The sequence below is a fragment of the Tetrao urogallus genome (assembly GCF_951394365.1).
Source record: "Tetrao urogallus genome assembly, chromosome: 1".
Classification (NCBI taxonomy): domain Eukaryota; kingdom Metazoa; phylum Chordata; class Aves; order Galliformes; family Phasianidae; genus Tetrao; species Tetrao urogallus.
Window position 1 is genome coordinate 63,550,742 of NC_136813.1, and position 16,550 is coordinate 63,567,291.

Consider the following 16,550-nt stretch of genomic DNA (forward strand, 5'->3'; position numbering starts at 1 on the left):
AACAACAACAACAAAAAAAAAAACACAGAATTTGTGGGTTGAGATAAAATTATTTACTAGGAGAAGGAGAAGGAAAAGGATAATAGTCTTGACTATGTATATATATATATATATATGAATGTATATAACAAGTGATGTACAAGCAATTGCTCATCATCCCCCAGCTGATGCCCAAGCAGCAAAAGAGAGAGAGGTGAACTCCAACTCCCTTAAAAACTCCTGCATGAATACGGTATGGAATATCTCCTTGGCCAGTTCAAGTCAGCTATCCTAATTCTGTCCCCTCCCAGCTCACCGAGCCCTTCTCTGAGAATGGCCTTGGCTCCGTATAACACTGCCCAGCAGCAACTATCAACACTGCTGTGTTATCAACATTGTTTTTCTCCTAGAACCAAAACGTTGCATCATATCAGACACTCCAAAGAGAAAAACTCCATCTCACCTGAAATTAAGGCACGCATCCACACGGTTCTTAAACACCTCTGGGGATGGTGACTCGATCCCCTCCCTGGGCAGCCTGTGCTACTGCCTCACCGCTCCTTCTAAGAAGCTCTTCCTAATATCCAACCTGAATACAAATACAGCCAATTGCTTACTGTGAGCTAAGAATTAGCAAGGACACAAAGCTCTGACCTCCTAAATCCAGATACTTGTGACTCTCCTGTCATACGTATGGCAAACGTTATTCTGGTTCCTACAGCACCGAATGCACTCGGTCATCGTGGCATCTGTTGGCAATGAATTTATTTGCATTTCCCTCTCGCAGCCCTTCTGTACACCCAAGTCTGTACCCTTCACAGAGAAATAAATGCATAAACAAAGGCTAACAAGCAAACACCACAAACTCAAGACTGTTCATTCCTCAGCGCAGTTTCACCGCGGGAAAACGAACGGCACGGTAACCGACACGCAGGCCCCGCGGGGGCGGGGAGGCCGTCCCGTAGCAACCGGCCCGTCTCCACGTCAACAGCCGGGCGGTGGCCGCCGCCATGGCACGGCCGGAGGCAGGTGAGGGCCGGGCCCCGGGAGGGCGCCGCGAGGCGAGAGAAATCCATGGTGCCTCATCCCTGCCAGGCTGGATGGGACCTTGGGCAGCCTGAGCTGGTGGGGGGCAGCCCTGCCCGCGGCAGGAGTTGGGGCCGGGTGGGCTTAGAAGTCCCTTCCAACCCCAAACGGTCTGTGATTCTGTGACTGCACGGGCTCGGCAAGCACGGCCGTGTCTGTGAAAAGCTTGCGGCGCATGATGGGTGTGAGCAGTGCTTGGATGAACTCGTGCTCACCTTTTGAAAATAGCGTGTTTTGGTTGAGCATCTGAGTTGGTGGTTTTCCTGGTTGTCGTCATTTCTAAACTCGCATGCTTTTCCCAGAACTGAGGTAGATTTGCTATTTTCCACTGAGGCAGCTCCATCGCCTTCCCAGTGCCCCTTTTCATGCAGCGCCAGCACTTCACACACAGGTGTTGGTTAAGTGGCCGGCCAGCAGCGCTGGGCATTCAAAGCACAGGAAAATCGGTTGCCACACCTGTGGGCATATGCAAAACGAGATGGCGTCTGGGATTTGTTCTCCACCTGAAGTGCGTGTCAGCAGGTACCATCAGGGCAGAGCAGCACTGCTTCTGCACCGCGCTACGGACGGCAGGAGTCTCGCTGCCGGCACTGTCTGCCTCAGCTCCTCTGTCGCATATTATTTTATCCCATCTTGGCCTTTCCCATAGGAAACTGCTGCGTAACAGTAGCTAGCAGCTGGCCTACTGGTGATTCGTAAATGTCCCTCATCCTTTCATCTTATTTATTAAACTAAGAACCAAAATGCTACATCTGAAAATGGCACACTCAGTAAATATATGCTACGTTGCCTCCTCTGGCATTTTATTTTCTATTCATATGTTGTCTTTAAGTCACAGTCGGGCTTTATACCACACACACATACAGGTATACAGGCACAGTTCTTTTCCTTTGTGAATCATCTTGTGGTCTTGCAGGCAAAATTATGAATCTCTTCACAAAACTGCGTCTCAGATACAGCCAGGATTACTCATCAATGGGATTTTAGAAAAAAGTAAGGTATATTCTATTATTGCTTTGCATTATAATACAACTGGCTGTCGTTAGGCCAAAACACCACACTCATTTTTGTAGCATATCTGCATGGAAAATTCTGCATTGGCTCTTTTTTAATGATAATTTAAAGGGAAGGAAGAGAAACCATATTACCAACACCCACATTCCCATTTCAGAGTACGGGCGTGTCCATGTCAAATCTGCCTTTCTTACATGAGAGGTAGCTTTTCTTTCTAATTCATAATATTTTCCTTGAGGAAAATCTTTACTTTAATCATCTGCAGTTTATTATTGCCTGGGCTTATGTGCAGCTGGTTCCAGATCATATTGATCTGCTAAGGACATTATTTTAGATTATTATATCTTTTTTAACAAAAATTCCTCAGGTTCTTAAGAAGAAAGCAAAGAGGAGCTATCAGTTGAGAGATCCACCATGACTGGCAACCCGTTTAAGACACTTGCCTGGAGTGACTGTGAGTGTTTCAGGACTACTTTTACACACACTGCATGTTTTCCTGGGTGATGTAGAGTTTTCTTTGCTAAACTGTGGTGTGCATGTTGCTAGCTGTGTTGCTAGCATTCTGAAGCTCTGCCAATCTCACCCATGCTATGTATAGGGTGCTGAGCTGGCCTTTTTTTCTGAGGAGGGAACTGGGAACAACTGCTCAAATGACTATAAACAGTGCCTGAGTACATACAAAGCCTGAGCAGCTGCAAACCTTCACCTGTGTCTCTTTAGAGTTAACATCTGTCGTTACTGCTTCTGTACTGAGAGTAGGAGGAGGGCTGGTAAGATGCCAGCAGCCTCTACAGGCATGCCAGCAGCCTCTGCAGGCACGCCAGCCCAGCACCCTGGCGGGGAAGGAGCTGGTGCCAGCATGTCCCATGCAGAAGGCTCTCACTGAAGGATGATTTCTGAGAATACGTTTTCATTTCCTCTATGTGTGATTAACTGAGAAACAAATCTGTCAAATGAACTGTTGTAACCAGGTCAGTTGCTATAGTATTTGATCTCAGCAGTGAGTTTTCCATGGTACTCCATACCAGACCGAGGGTTATTTTTAGTCATTAAGGATAGAAGTACCTTCTTTATGTTTTGGAGCCATTTGTTCCACACAGTGTATTTACATTTCTTCTGGCTTATGGTAAATGGGAAGTGGAGGGCTTCGGTATTCCAGACAGTGTTGTTGCTCGGGAAAATGGCCAGAAACATCAAATGTCCACAGAAAATAAACTTAGATACAGCAAGGGTATTTAATTGAGCAGAGTATTTTGGGAATGAACAGGAAATACCAAAGTCCTCCTAGAGCCTCTGTGCTGAGGAACAAGCGAGTTACTGATGTCATCACTTCCATTTCTGTCCCAGCCACTCCAGGCTCTGATCTGCCTCTCCTCCAATTTTCAAATGGAGATATCCCAGACAACTGTAAATCAGTGCTGTGAATACATTCACTGTTCTGTAGGACTTAATATCATAGAATCACGGAGTGGCCTGGGTTGAAAAGGACCACAGTGATCATCCAGTTTCAACCCTCTTGCTATGTGCAGGGTTGCCAACCACCAGACCAGGCTGCCCAGAGCCACTCCAGCCTGGCCTTGAATGCCTCCAGGGATGGGGCATCCACAGCCTCCTTGGGCAACCTGTTCCAGTGTGTCACCACCCTCTGCGTGAAAAAACTTCCTCCTAATATCTAACCTAAACCCCCCCTGTCTCAGCTTAAAACCATTCCCCATTTTCCTATCACTATCTACCCTCGCAAACAGCCATTCCCCTTCCTGTTTATATGCTCCCTGAAAATGGACTTTCATGTCCAAGCAATCCTGTGCATGCACATGATCCATCACAGCCTGGAGCAGATGCTGCCAGTGCCATTGTTTGCAATTGTGATAAATGATGTGAGAAGTGGGAGTTTCTCCAGCTTCTCAATAAAATCAGGATCTGCTGCTAGCAGTGTTGTTGCTTATGATAGATGTTGAACATACCATTGTTAAGGGATCCTTGTTTATTGCATAATGCTTCTAATGTGTAGTTGTGATTCTCTGACACTCTTTAGATGCCTCCTGCAAACACTCATTCTTAAGATGTAGGACAGATGTCTTAGGAACTGGAAGAAATGCCAATTGGCAAACTGGACTTAGCTTTGTTTGGGCTTGGATTTCAGCATACAAGAGATGTTTTCTTTAATAAATTGAAGGTGAAAACATATGGAGGGGGTAAAAGAAACATAGCAGTAAGTATATGTGTAGAACTGAGTACAGCCCTCCAGATTAAGACTGTTGCCCAGTATAACAAAAGAGAAGAATAACTGAGCTACATGCGTGGAGACTACTGTGGTATATGGTAAAGAAAGCAAAGAATTGGAATGAATTTTTTTTTTTTTAAGTGTAAGCATTGTTATCCCTCCATTTCTCTTTACAACAGCTGCCTTTGATTCAAAGTACAGACAAGACCAGGAGAATTTAAGTTCCCATGAGGACCACAAAAAGAAATCAGAAGAGAAGGAAAGGAGTCTGACAGTCAGTCAGTGGGACATGGATGTACAGCCCCTCATTTCATCTTCTGAATGGCTTCAGCTTCATGGGCTCAAGAGAAACAAATTGACTTTGTCCCAGATTTTGTCACAAATTGGATTCCAGCACAGGAAAGGTATTAGACAAATCAACAGTCAGAATAAATTTTTTCTGTAGTGTATTGCTCATTTTGCACCCTGGGGAGATACTCATGCTGTCTCTTATCTTACAACAGTGGCAGAAAGGGAAGCTGTATCCCTTGTTTCTGGTGTTGGCAGTTTGAAGACTGTGAAACTCCGTCTCCTTTTTGATCTGAGAACTCAGTACCCAAAAAGGGCTTTTCTTACTGAACTGTGTAGTTGCTTTCTTTACTTCAGGCTCCAGTTCAAGTCTTCCATAGTTTAGCTACAGCTGGGAAATAACATGCAGTGCTGAGGCTGTTAGTCTTTTGCCTGCAAATAATATCCCATGAGACTGCCCATTTTTAGATGGCAGATGTAATATACGCAGTGCCATAATCTGAAATCTACTAATCATCCAAGCTAGCCAACTTGCTCGGGAATATTATTTCCAGGAAACCAGCTTCAAGAAAGCAGTTAAATTTGATTAGAACACAGGCTGCTTTTTGTGCAAAATCAGGCTATAGAAAAATGTTCTTTTGCAGTTATCTGACAGCTGGAGTGGAAGAGTTTGCTAATAATTATTAATCACTGCCATAATAGTGCTTTGCAAGGCATGGTAAAATATTCTTTTCTTTGAAGAGCTTACTGCCTGAGAAGTAGGAGTTGTAATGTATTGCAATTGTTCTAGGTTGCATAATTTAAGATTTCAGCTGGCTTGTGACCATGGGACATTCAAAAACCAACAGTGCAGATCCTGGAATCCTGTGTGCTGTAGATGAAGAAGAAGCTGCTGAACAGGGTTAATGTTGTTACAGTGTAATTTTAGGAGCAGAACGTACTAACTTAGCAGGGCAGCATGCTGTACAGAATAGCTGCTTTGTGACGTTAAATATTCCCCCCCTCCAATGTTTTCCTATCAGTGGAACTACTGCAGAAGATTTCTAGCTACTGAAAGAGAGCAGAGAGTGGCCTTTTCCTTAGTTGCACCCACTTCTGCACCCATTTAGTTGTGTAAGAGAACAGCATTATCTGTCCCTGTTTTTGTATTTTGTTTGATGAACAAATATTTGCAAGTCCTGTTGTGAGGTAAGTGGATAATACAGAAGTTTAATTGCCTAAACCTTTCTTTTATTAAAGTCATGTGGATTATTTTTTGCCTGAAAATAGTTCAGTGTGCTTTCCCCCTCACTTCTGACTAAACTGGCTTGGCAGAGGCAAGTGCAGGGCAGCTTTAGGAGGAGAAAGTGAGCCAGGAAGCAGAAGCAACCACAGCCCAGGCAGGGTTGACCAGCATGCAGTCCTGCAACGTGTGAGCACAGCAGGCAAAGCAGGGTGTGGTAACAGCATCCAGTGGCACTCCCAGACTGGGCGAGGTGATGCACCAGCTCTAGGGTCCAGCTAGAGCTAGTAGGATGATCAGCAACAGAGTGCTAATGTTGTAGGAATTTTTGGTTGATGTTGATGTATTTAGATAAGACGAAAGAAGACTGAAATGTGGTATATGGTATACGGACCATATTATTTTCTATGCTAAAAGTCATGCTAGTCCAAGTGCTGCCAGGAACAGGAGATGGAACCAGAAACAAGCTTGGAAACAAGGCTGTAGTACAGGGCTGAGAGATCTAGCCAGGAGTCCTGCACCACCAGGACTTGAAGCAGGCACACCTTGCCAAACAAAGACTGAGTTCCCAGGCCTGAGCACCCAGTGGGTGGGTGGAAGCCCCAGGTGAGGCTGATCAGGATAACCCAGGACTGTTGGTGTCCTCAGGATGCCAACATAAACACAGGCAGAAAAAAATTGTAATTCAATGTCACTAGAATTTCTCTTGAATTTCTTAATATCCAGAGATCAACATGGATGCATGTGCCTCATAAATGGATGCTATGCATGTCAATCTGGGGAATAGCTGAAGGACACATGTACTTTGCTATGGGAGGAGCTCCTTCTCATTCAAAGCCTGATATATCTAAAGAATCCTTCTCATTCCTTTAAGAAGGTTTCCCTGAATTCTGATTGTACAGTTCTGTAGGAAGATATTAGGAAAAGCACACAATAACAAGAGCAAGAATTACCCTCCTTTGTATTGCGTGCGCTTTGGAAAAACAGAACATCGTGAAAGTAATCCTGATGATTAACAACTTGTTCTTTTGTAACCTTTACTGTAGATTATGTGACCACTTTGGGGAAACTTGTGGCTTCTCGGTATGCAGATGGTTTATTTCCTCAATACAAGAAAGCACACGATGGCAGCGTGTATAATGTAAGTGGAACTGACTTGTGGTAACTTCCCTGTGCACTTAGAACTTCGTATCACTGTCAGTAGAATGATATGACTGTAACGTCTCCCTGTGACACGAAATGCATACATACATTTGTTGTGTGAGAACTTTATCTTTTGATCTATTTTTTGTTTCTGTTTTCTGAAATATTAGTGATAACAATAGAGAAGCTAGCTATCTTTTTGTGCTAGATATCTTTTGTGGAGTCTCACACTCTTGTCTTGGTGCAGCACTGCAGTAAATCTTTCCATAGAAGAAGGCTGCAGTTTCTAAGCAACATTTACTCTGTTTTGAAAGAAAGAACACTTAAAAAGAAGGTGCTCAGCTGAGAATTTTTTATTTTATTTTTTTGTTTTCAAAGTACTTGTAGTCAATAAAACCGATGGGCATGCTGAAATTAAATAACATAATGTGCTGTCATTGCCAATGCAAAATGCTGCTTTGCTCAGTGCCAGTGGGTCACAAAGGGCTCAGCCTGGACTATAGAGAGCTAGCTGGATCTCTGCCCGGGCTCACGTTCTAAGGAATGTCTTAGTAACAGCTGCTGGCTGTCCCATTGTTGAGAGGATGGATGGGACTGAAGACATACTCATGTGAGCTGGAAGGGGAGAGAGTTAATTCATAAAGGATTTTACAAAAAAAAGGCTTGTCCTTTTTTTTTTCTTTTTTTTTTTTTTTCTCCTGGTAGCTTGAATCTTTTCTGAGGCACCAGGTGTGAAAATGAGAAAAGAATTATTTCAAGGATCCTTATTCCCTCATTTTTTTAAATTAAATTAATTCTGTATGAAGTATCTACATAACGTCTTTTAATCATAGGGCATGTTTGGAGCAGGGGAAAAGATATTTCTGGTAGTATTAAATGAGTGGTGCCATTATACAATATCTGGAGAGACCTCATTTGGAATATGGTGCATGATATTATGTACAGTTACCACAGGGTAAGAAATAATTCCAATTGGAGTAGGTACCTGGAAGAGCAAGTAGGATGATCAGCAATGGAGTGCTAATCTTGTAAGAGGCCTTGGTTGATGTTGATGTGTTTAGATAAGACCAAAGAAGACTGAAAAATTGTATACTTGAATGCCCTTGAATGCTTCTAGAAAGGCAGATTGCAGGCACAGAGAAGAGCTATTATTTTCTATGCTAAAAGTCCTGCTAGTCCAAGAATAAATGGATGTGAACTGCCATGAATAAATGTAGAGTGGACAGCCAGAAGTTTTGCAGCCCCTCAGAGAAATGGGAATCTGGACTGGCCAACTAGAAGCAAAAGGGTGGGGCAAGAAAAGTGCTTTATTTTAAGATAGAATTTGATCAGTGTAGTGCAGTGAGCTGTTTGTGTGAGTCTGGCAGTGATAGGAGGAAACTGGACTTTCTGAGCACTCCTTCCTAGGCCTCCACTCCTCTGCAGACAACCTGCTATGTGTCTGGGAGGCATTTTACAGTGCCCTAGCTAACAGTAAAGAACAGTGAGAAATACATAGGAGTTTGCAAATTGATTTCTCACTGAGAAATATTCTTGTTTTCAAACATTTGTAGCTCCAAGGTTTTGAACTTGTCCTGGAAAGTTGAAGATAGAAGGTGGTAGGTAAATTAGCTTAAATGGGTCAGAGATATTGAGGATGCATATTTACTGGAACCTGCAGTGAGTTTTTAAGCCAGCAGATCTTTCTACACAGCGAGCATTCATAGATACGTGCATAGAGAGGGTTTCTTGGTTTGGTTTTTTTTTGTGCTCCATCTACGTTTTTCTTATTATGAGAGAGAACTTTTGACTGCATTTGCCTAAGCCCCTTCCCTTAAATAGTTAAGCTGTAGTGTTGGGCATTGTTAGTGAAATAATAGCACAAATAGGAAGCCTTTTACATTTCCTTTCAAATGCTAAAGACAAGGTGGAGATTGAAGTGCTCCAGCACCAAACTGTTCACCCCCTTGTACGGCTGTGCGGCGTTTTAAGAGCCAGTCAAAAATCTGGTCTAAGAAGGTACAAAGTGTCTGTGTTCCTGTTTGTTCATCCATCTGTTCTGCAGCCCTTTCTCCATCCTCTCCCCTGTTCAGCTCACTCTAATTGCTCCGGTCTTGAGACAGACAAGGCAGACAACCCATTGGCAGTGTCCCATGCTTGTATAAAAAGATTATGAAAGGCAATTAGGACGAAATGCAGCGTCTTTTCTGTTATGGCTTAGATACGTTTGTCAAGTATTTGCTTCTGAAATAGCGGGAGAAAAATGGGTTGTTTTCACTGCTACCTTGGCCGGCATATCTGGCACTTGCAAACCGGTTACTGCAGCTGTGCTAAGCTTGGGGCTTCATTTGTGTTGTTTTAATGTTCAGTTCCTCTCTCTCCCTTATTTAAATAAAGCTGACAGCCAAAAAAGAACTGATTCTTCGTTTTGTGGAATGTCTAATGGGAGCTATTGAGCTGTATCAGCAGCGAATGGAATGGTTAACCAGTGAAAGCCGGCTGATATTTGGAGTGATTCAAGAATGGCACATTGTCATCGTTTTGGATTTTGGCACTGCAGCTCCAACCGAATTTGATCTATGCCGTGATGCACTTTCTATGGTTCTTGTGGAACAAGTGACACAGATTGCCAAATTTAACCTCATTCGGTAAGCAGAAAGGAGTCCGTATCTGCCTTTTGTTGGAGAACAAGAGTCTTATATCATACAGATGTGTGTTTGGATAATGTGATTTGTGTCATGGCAGTACGTATAGATTTTCCACCGAGTTTAACCCAGAGGAATGCTGAGTTTGCTGCTCCCATTTAACAAAAAAACATTGTTACCCTGAGGAGAGGATAAAGGCTAACAGAAACCAAATGGTGATACAAGCCTTCCACAAACGTAGCACATGTAGAAAACCAGAAAGACAAGGGGTGCTTTGCAACCGCAGTAGTGTGCTTCAATAATGCATCTAAGTATTAAAGAAACAGTGAGGTCCCAGCTGACTGCCTGGGTATTTTTGTGTCTTCAGGCAGTACAGTTTTCTGCCTTACAGCTGAATATACACTCCCCCACGTACCATAGGCACAGGCATAGTCATTTGTATTTCTATAGATTTCCATGGTCACAGAAATAAGTAGTAGGACTAGGAAACAATGCTAGATTTCCATAACAAAAGACAAAAGCTTGTTCCTTAACCTGAGTAAATGAATCCGGGTCTAGTTACAAATAGAAAAATAGAAGCGGCTATTCAAATTTATGCATCTTTGCACAAATCCCCATTTTTATATAAGCGTTTGAAGTCATAAGCTTGGGCTTGTATATATGAATGGAATTTGGTGAGTGTGAAAAAATGATGCACAAATTGGGCCATACAGATTTGGAATAGGTTCCATAAAGATTGCTTTCAACCACACTATGATTCTGAATGTTGTTTTATGCATGCTTTACCCTACAGATTTGTTTGTGTTTCCCTATCTTAATTGTCTACCTTATGATACAGTCCATTTAAAAAACAGGGGATGATTTTCCTAGATTTCAAGAAACACATAAAATATTTTCTTCAAAGATGATTTGTGCTAAGCTAAGGCAAAATTGAGGCACAATAAATGTGTTCATTGATTTTTCTTTTTGTTGCAGGGAGACAAAGGACAATATAGCTCACAAATTACTGCTTTAAAAGAATCTGAGAAACTGGACTACTTCTCTTTTAGATTTGCAAGGAATTATTCAGAACGGTCCTTGGCTGAATGTCTCAGATCCTGTGACATTCAGCTTATTTTACTGGAACCTGTTATTTTTTAGATTTATCTTTTGTCTTTCCATACGTACATACACAGGTATACATGCATATATATACTTTGCACCTCTGTAATGCCAAAGACAAAAGGCCTTTGACCAATCAAATACTGAAAAGCATTGCTTCACAAATCTTACTTCGATGGGCAAATAAATATCAGCTCTTTTCAAAAAAGCAGAAGTAGGTTAAAATGATCTGATATGAAGGCCATGCAGAAAGTCTTGGAAAGAGAAACCAGATTGTTTTTTGTACACCTATTTTTAAAAAATTTTGCTTTTATAATAGATATATGATAAATAAGCAAAAGGACAAATGGGAATCAGGAGCTATAAAGCACTGTAGCTGTCTTGGATGTGCTTTCAACAACTGGCTTAAAAAATAGTCATTTCTATACCTAAGAGTTTCATTTTACCTCTACTTTTATTGCAAGTCTAGATTTAATATATGTGGTTTATTGTTATTATTACTTAACGATCTATAAGAATACTAACAGTGGAAGAACTCCACCATTTTGCTTTGTCAGTATTTTTCTCACTACTTTTGATTTATAGTTAATGTCACTTGCAGGGCTGCTGAGGATCTTATGAAGTGGCAAGAGAAATCTGCTCCTGTGTCTGAATATACTGTAAAATCTGCTGTTAAGTGGCTCTGGAAGCTGGACCACACAACAGCTGCCAACAGTACCACCTCTGCTGGAGCCCTGGTGGAAGCCATGAGTGATGAGACGGTAAGCTCATACATCTTTTCAGAAGCCTCAAGTTAATCCAAGAGTGTTCAGTGCCAAACTGGCTACTGTGATTTGCCCCAATGAAATGTGAAACATAAATATTAATGGGAGGATTTGGAAGGTTTTTTCTTGACAATGACTGCATACAGCATTTACTTATGGCTTGCTTATGTAAATTTATTGTATTCTGAAGGCAAAATCTTGTATTTTCTTTTTTTTTGCTGCACACAGGAGAGTTATACAGTCATTAAAGGAAAGAGTAAATATCCTGACTTCCACTTCCTTTGCCATATATGTTTTCAGGGTTTCAAGTTCATGAAAATATTCCTAGTATCAATATTATTGAAGACAAGAAAAGCATTTTTATTTTGTAATGTAACCAAAATGCTTTTGAAAAAAAACCCTGTACTTAAAATCCAAAATACTAAGTACAGAGATTTCTTTATGCATTTGTAAACAGCAAGAGTCTTGAAATATTTTTTTCGTCACCCAGGTTACAGCTGTAATTTATTTCAGGGCAAAAAGACAAAGCATATGCAGATATTGTTACTAAAAATTCTGACTATTTTTCAAAGTACCATGCTACATTATTCATTTATAGCAGAAGTGACAAAACATAAAAGATGTGTGCTATCATTTGAGCTAGTCAGTTAAAAATTGTACTCTTAAAGAAAGATTTTATGAAATTGGCTTCCAATATAAATTCAGTTCCTGGCACCCAGATTCAATGGAAAATCACAAGGGTTAGAATCACTAGTTTTTGCTGCCATTAGAGTCCATGCCTGTGCACAGATCCAATCTTAACTCTCTTGTAAATTTCGTTGTGAGACACTGTTTGAAAGAGAAGGTAGATTTGGCTTGAGTTTCCTTCTCAGCTGGATGAACCTTGATGTTTTGAAAATGATAGTAGAAAGGAAGTGGGTGAGGAGCAAATTGTACAACAGTGACAATTTTATAACTGTTTTTTAAGATGTCCCCTTCATAAATTATGCTAACATTTTCAATTTGCAGTGTATTACAAATTTTCTGGTGAAACAAAAAGATGATATTTGGATTTAAGTACTGTCTGGATGAAGAAAAGGCTTATTGGACCTGAGTCTGCATGCAGATAAACAGAAATTAAAATTCTTCCAACAGTGAGGCATCTATTATTTTTTCTAGACATTGGTGGGCTAATGGGTAATCTGAGGGAGCCTGTTTTGGCAGGTGATCTATGTAAGACAGACTTTAATTACTCCTAAATACAGTCATTATCATTTATAACTGACAGTTCAGTTTGAGCGCAGGCCATACTGCTAGCTGGAGGAGACCCCTTTCAGACCTAGGCAAGACCTGTGTACTCACTGAACAGTCATAAATGACTCATTTCTCTGAACTGCTTCCGTCAACAGAAGCTGCTCCAAAACAATAGCTCCTTTTTCCCTAGACTTGGCTCTTCCTGTCATTCCATTAGGTTGAGTTTTTCTTCCATGTGTGGCAAGTCCCTAGATTTCCTTTTCTCATGACCTGCCAGTGCCAGGCTCAAGATCACCGCGCTGTAAGGCTGCAGTCACAGAATCACAGAATGGCCAGAGTTGGAAGGGATCTCAAGGATCACGAATCTCCAACCCCCCTGCCACATGCAGGGCCACCAACTTCCCTTTCTCTGGAAGGAACTTCCCCCTGACATCCAATCTAAATCTTCCCTCCCTCATCTTAAAACCATTTCCCCTTGTCCTGCTGTCATCTACCCTTTCCAAGAGTTGATTCCCCTCCTGTTTGTAGGCTCCCTTTGGGTACTGAAAGGCTGCAATGAGGTCACCCTGCAGCCTCCTTTTCTCTAGGCTGAACAAGCCCAGCTCCCTCAGCCTCTCCTCATAGGGGAGGTGCTCCAGCCCCCTGATCATCTTTGTGGCCCTCCTCTGGACCCTCTCCAACAGCTCCCTGGCTGGGGGCTCCAGACCTGGACACAGTACTCCAGATGGGGCCTCACAAGAGCAGAGTAGAGGGGGACAATCACCTCCCTGTCCCTGCTGGCCACCCCTCTTCTGGTGGAGCCCAGGATACTTGCTGCAAATGCATCCATGGTCTCTAACTTGCAGTTCTACACAGGTGCCACTCTGCAAAGTGTGCAGAATGTACCTCCCCTCCCAGGTAAAGGTTGTGAGGAGCACTGTGTTCTCCTTCCTGTTCCTTTATAGAGTTCATTTGTTTGTATGGATTGCTGCATAAATTATTGATTTCAAAATATGGAGGAATAAATGGAAAGGCTTGAACCTTTCCCCACTGTTCTGTAAGGAATACTTACTTCATGGTATGATATTGCTGGGTTTGTGGTAAGTGGAGTGAATTGTCTGTGGTTAGAAATTTTGTTTACTTTCTTGAGGAGCTGGTTCTGCATCAGCTATTCCCAGCAAACTTCAGCATTTTAGAAGCTGCAGAGGCAGGCACTTGAAGGAAGTGCGAAAATTAATACCCTTATTAAATATCAAGTTTATGAATTATTGGCAGCCTTAGGAAGGAGGGGGAGAAGATGTGAATCTGAAGGAATTCAAAGAAAAGTGGTTGTGCAATCTGCATATGTTTCCCCAGATCAGGAGCCTCTTCATCAAAAGGAATTTCCAGAACAAGGGTGTTGTCCAAGGCCTGGGTCTCAGCTGGAAGAGCTGCATGCGTGCTCTGACGACTATTTAGCTGGATGAAACACAGAGGAAACTTTCCAGAACTGAACCAAAGCACAGATTTTGTGTGCAAGTCTTGGTTTATTTTGATTCTGTGCACCTGTTTATAAAGCTGATAGGTGTTGTGTTAACTTTAAGCTTTAATGAAAGATGTTCATTCTTTTTTTTTAACCTTAGCATTTGTCTAACAGTGATGTCAGGATACCTGGCTGACAACAGACCTGCTTGCTTCCAAGCAAGCATGGTCCTTGAGGATGGGCCCTGACTTCTACACGGGATGCCCAGCCCCCTGTACGAGACCTGGGAAAACCCAAGGTGCTGCTGTGTTAATTTGTGAGGTTCCTTCTTAGAGGAGATGTCTTCCAGTGCCAGAATAGTCCTTACCATACCTGAATGCAGTTTTTCTGTTAAATGACTACTGATCTCTATTTGTCAATAGATATGTGCTGTGGGTATGCTGTGGAGTCGATACACAATTCTTACTGTGTTGAACAGTGTTGGTTACTTTTGTTGTAAATGTTGGTGAAATATCAAGGAGCATATTTACTAGTTATTCGTCTTGCATGGTCTGTGCAGGCAGTATCTAATCCATCATAATGTAATACGCAAGCAAAAAGCAAAGGACGTTTCTTCAAGTTATCTGTCTTCTTGCAATGATGTTTTCATAACATAAGTGTATGTATTCATAACAAACCTGTCAAGTTCCCTCTGCCTCAGAAGTATAAAAAATATGAACTATCTGCAAATACCTGTGGTAGCATTCAAAGAATGATGCATCTTTCCTAACCCTCAAAATACATGTTGCCTATGAAATTATGTCTGGTATTAGTGTTCATATTGCTTTTCAGGCCTGGAAAGGCATAAGGATAGTGCCTCCTCTTCCCCCCAAGTGGAATGCAGCACAGAGCCTTTTCTTGGCTATTAACACAGTTGTCCTTCTTCGCGCCTCTCTCTGGTTTCTGTTAACTTCTGTGGGAAGGGGCTTGTTCTGGGTAGAATCAGGCTTGTGAGCTGTGGGCCAGGTTCTCTTCTCACTTTAGGAATTTTTTGTGGACTTCATCTGAATTGCTAGCAAAAATGAGAAGAACTGAAAATCCGCAAATTTGATAAGCCAAGCAATGTATTGATTCTACCAGATTTTCATACTGGTGCTCAGCACGGCACAGGGCTTTGAATGAATACCAACTACCTATGTAAAAAAGTCTTCCCAATTCCTTATCTTTTGTTTGTTTGTTTGTTTTGTTTTATGACAGATTGAAGCTGTTTATTACTTTGTGGTGGGGGACATTCCAGCAGTCACAAGGCAGCTACTCCTTGAGAAGGTTTCTGATGGCCCCTGTCCAGTCAACACTGTATCTTTTAATGCCAGGGAAGATGAAACTGTTATTTTTCTGAAGGAGCTGAGCCACTTGGCCTCTGGAAGGTATGACAAAGAAGGATTTCAGTGTAAGATTTCAGCACTTGTTTTTTGCTGCTAGGAATGCTATCTGAAGATACCTGAATGTTATCCCTTTTTTTCTCATGAGGAAAATGGGACAAACCAGATTGGTAAGTGATCTGGATAAACAAAGGAAATAATCTAAGAGCTATAACTGAAATAGAGTCTACTCAAACAGACCTCTCTCCACATATGTGCTCACTGGCTTGAAGAAGGGCCAATCCTTATCTTTGAAAGTCTGAAAATTGTTTAGGAGAAAGAGTGGCAACCTCAAGTTTTCATCATATTGCTTTGTACTTTGGTAATGCCCACAGCCACCACCAAAGGATGTGGAGTTTTTTTGGACCAAGTGTAATGCAGACACGTACTTGAAAAATAATGCCTGTCCTAAATAGGCAGTGCCTGGATCAACAGGAAATTGAAGTAGTGTTATCCATTAGGCCTTGTTGTGTGAAACTGCAGTTCTGCACCCTGCTTTTCAGTGTGGTTGGTGGAAACTGATATATTCCATATGGTTTTTGGCTACTTTATCTTGGGAACCAGCTGTGCGGCGAGAATCAGCCTTCATTAGGAAGGAATAATACAACTTTAATCTTGATTCTGATATCAAAATAAGGAAAGCAAATGAGAAAACAAAAAGAGCCACACCACCTAACTCTGGCTAAACAGCAAGAGGCCAATAGGAGCTGATAAGGTGTTTTTCTGCTTAACAGAAGTCACTATGCAGTTACAGAGCTGTGAAATGACTGCTGTAGCTTTCTGTTTCACTGTTGTTTGTGAAGAGTGGGAAGGTCTCCAACAGTAGAAATCTCCCAAACGACAGCAGAGCGATTGGTAAGACGGCAGCTGCTGAGCTCTTTTATAGCCGTCTGTGTTTAGAAGTAGCTTTCAAGAGGTGGAGTGTCTGCCAAAAGTCAAAACTGTGGGAAATTGTTATATTTCTTCTGATATGTGTCTAAATGAACTGTGGTACCTCTATGATACCACATACGTTAATTGGTCACCATCCT

The 16,550-nt window shown here is 41.9% G+C and overlaps 1 protein-coding gene across 1 annotated transcript in view; it reads left to right on the top strand.

Annotated features, from left to right (window-relative positions):
• Positions 1-2,493: 2,493 nt before the first annotated feature.
• The window catches only part of VWA3B (von Willebrand factor A domain containing 3B), a gene marked incomplete at both ends in the record, with an annotated part of 65,981 nt that continues 51,924 nt past the window's right edge, over positions 2,494-16,550 (top strand). The window contains 6 exons of the mRNA XM_079542792.1: positions 2,494-2,533; positions 4,483-4,707; positions 6,860-6,954; positions 9,333-9,583; positions 11,283-11,442; positions 15,356-15,525. Coding sequence (XP_079398918.1) covers positions 2,494-2,533; positions 4,483-4,707; positions 6,860-6,954; positions 9,333-9,583; positions 11,283-11,442; positions 15,356-15,525 — 941 coding nt within the window. The remainder of the gene's footprint in view (positions 2,534-4,482; positions 4,708-6,859; positions 6,955-9,332; positions 9,584-11,282; positions 11,443-15,355; positions 15,526-16,550) is intronic.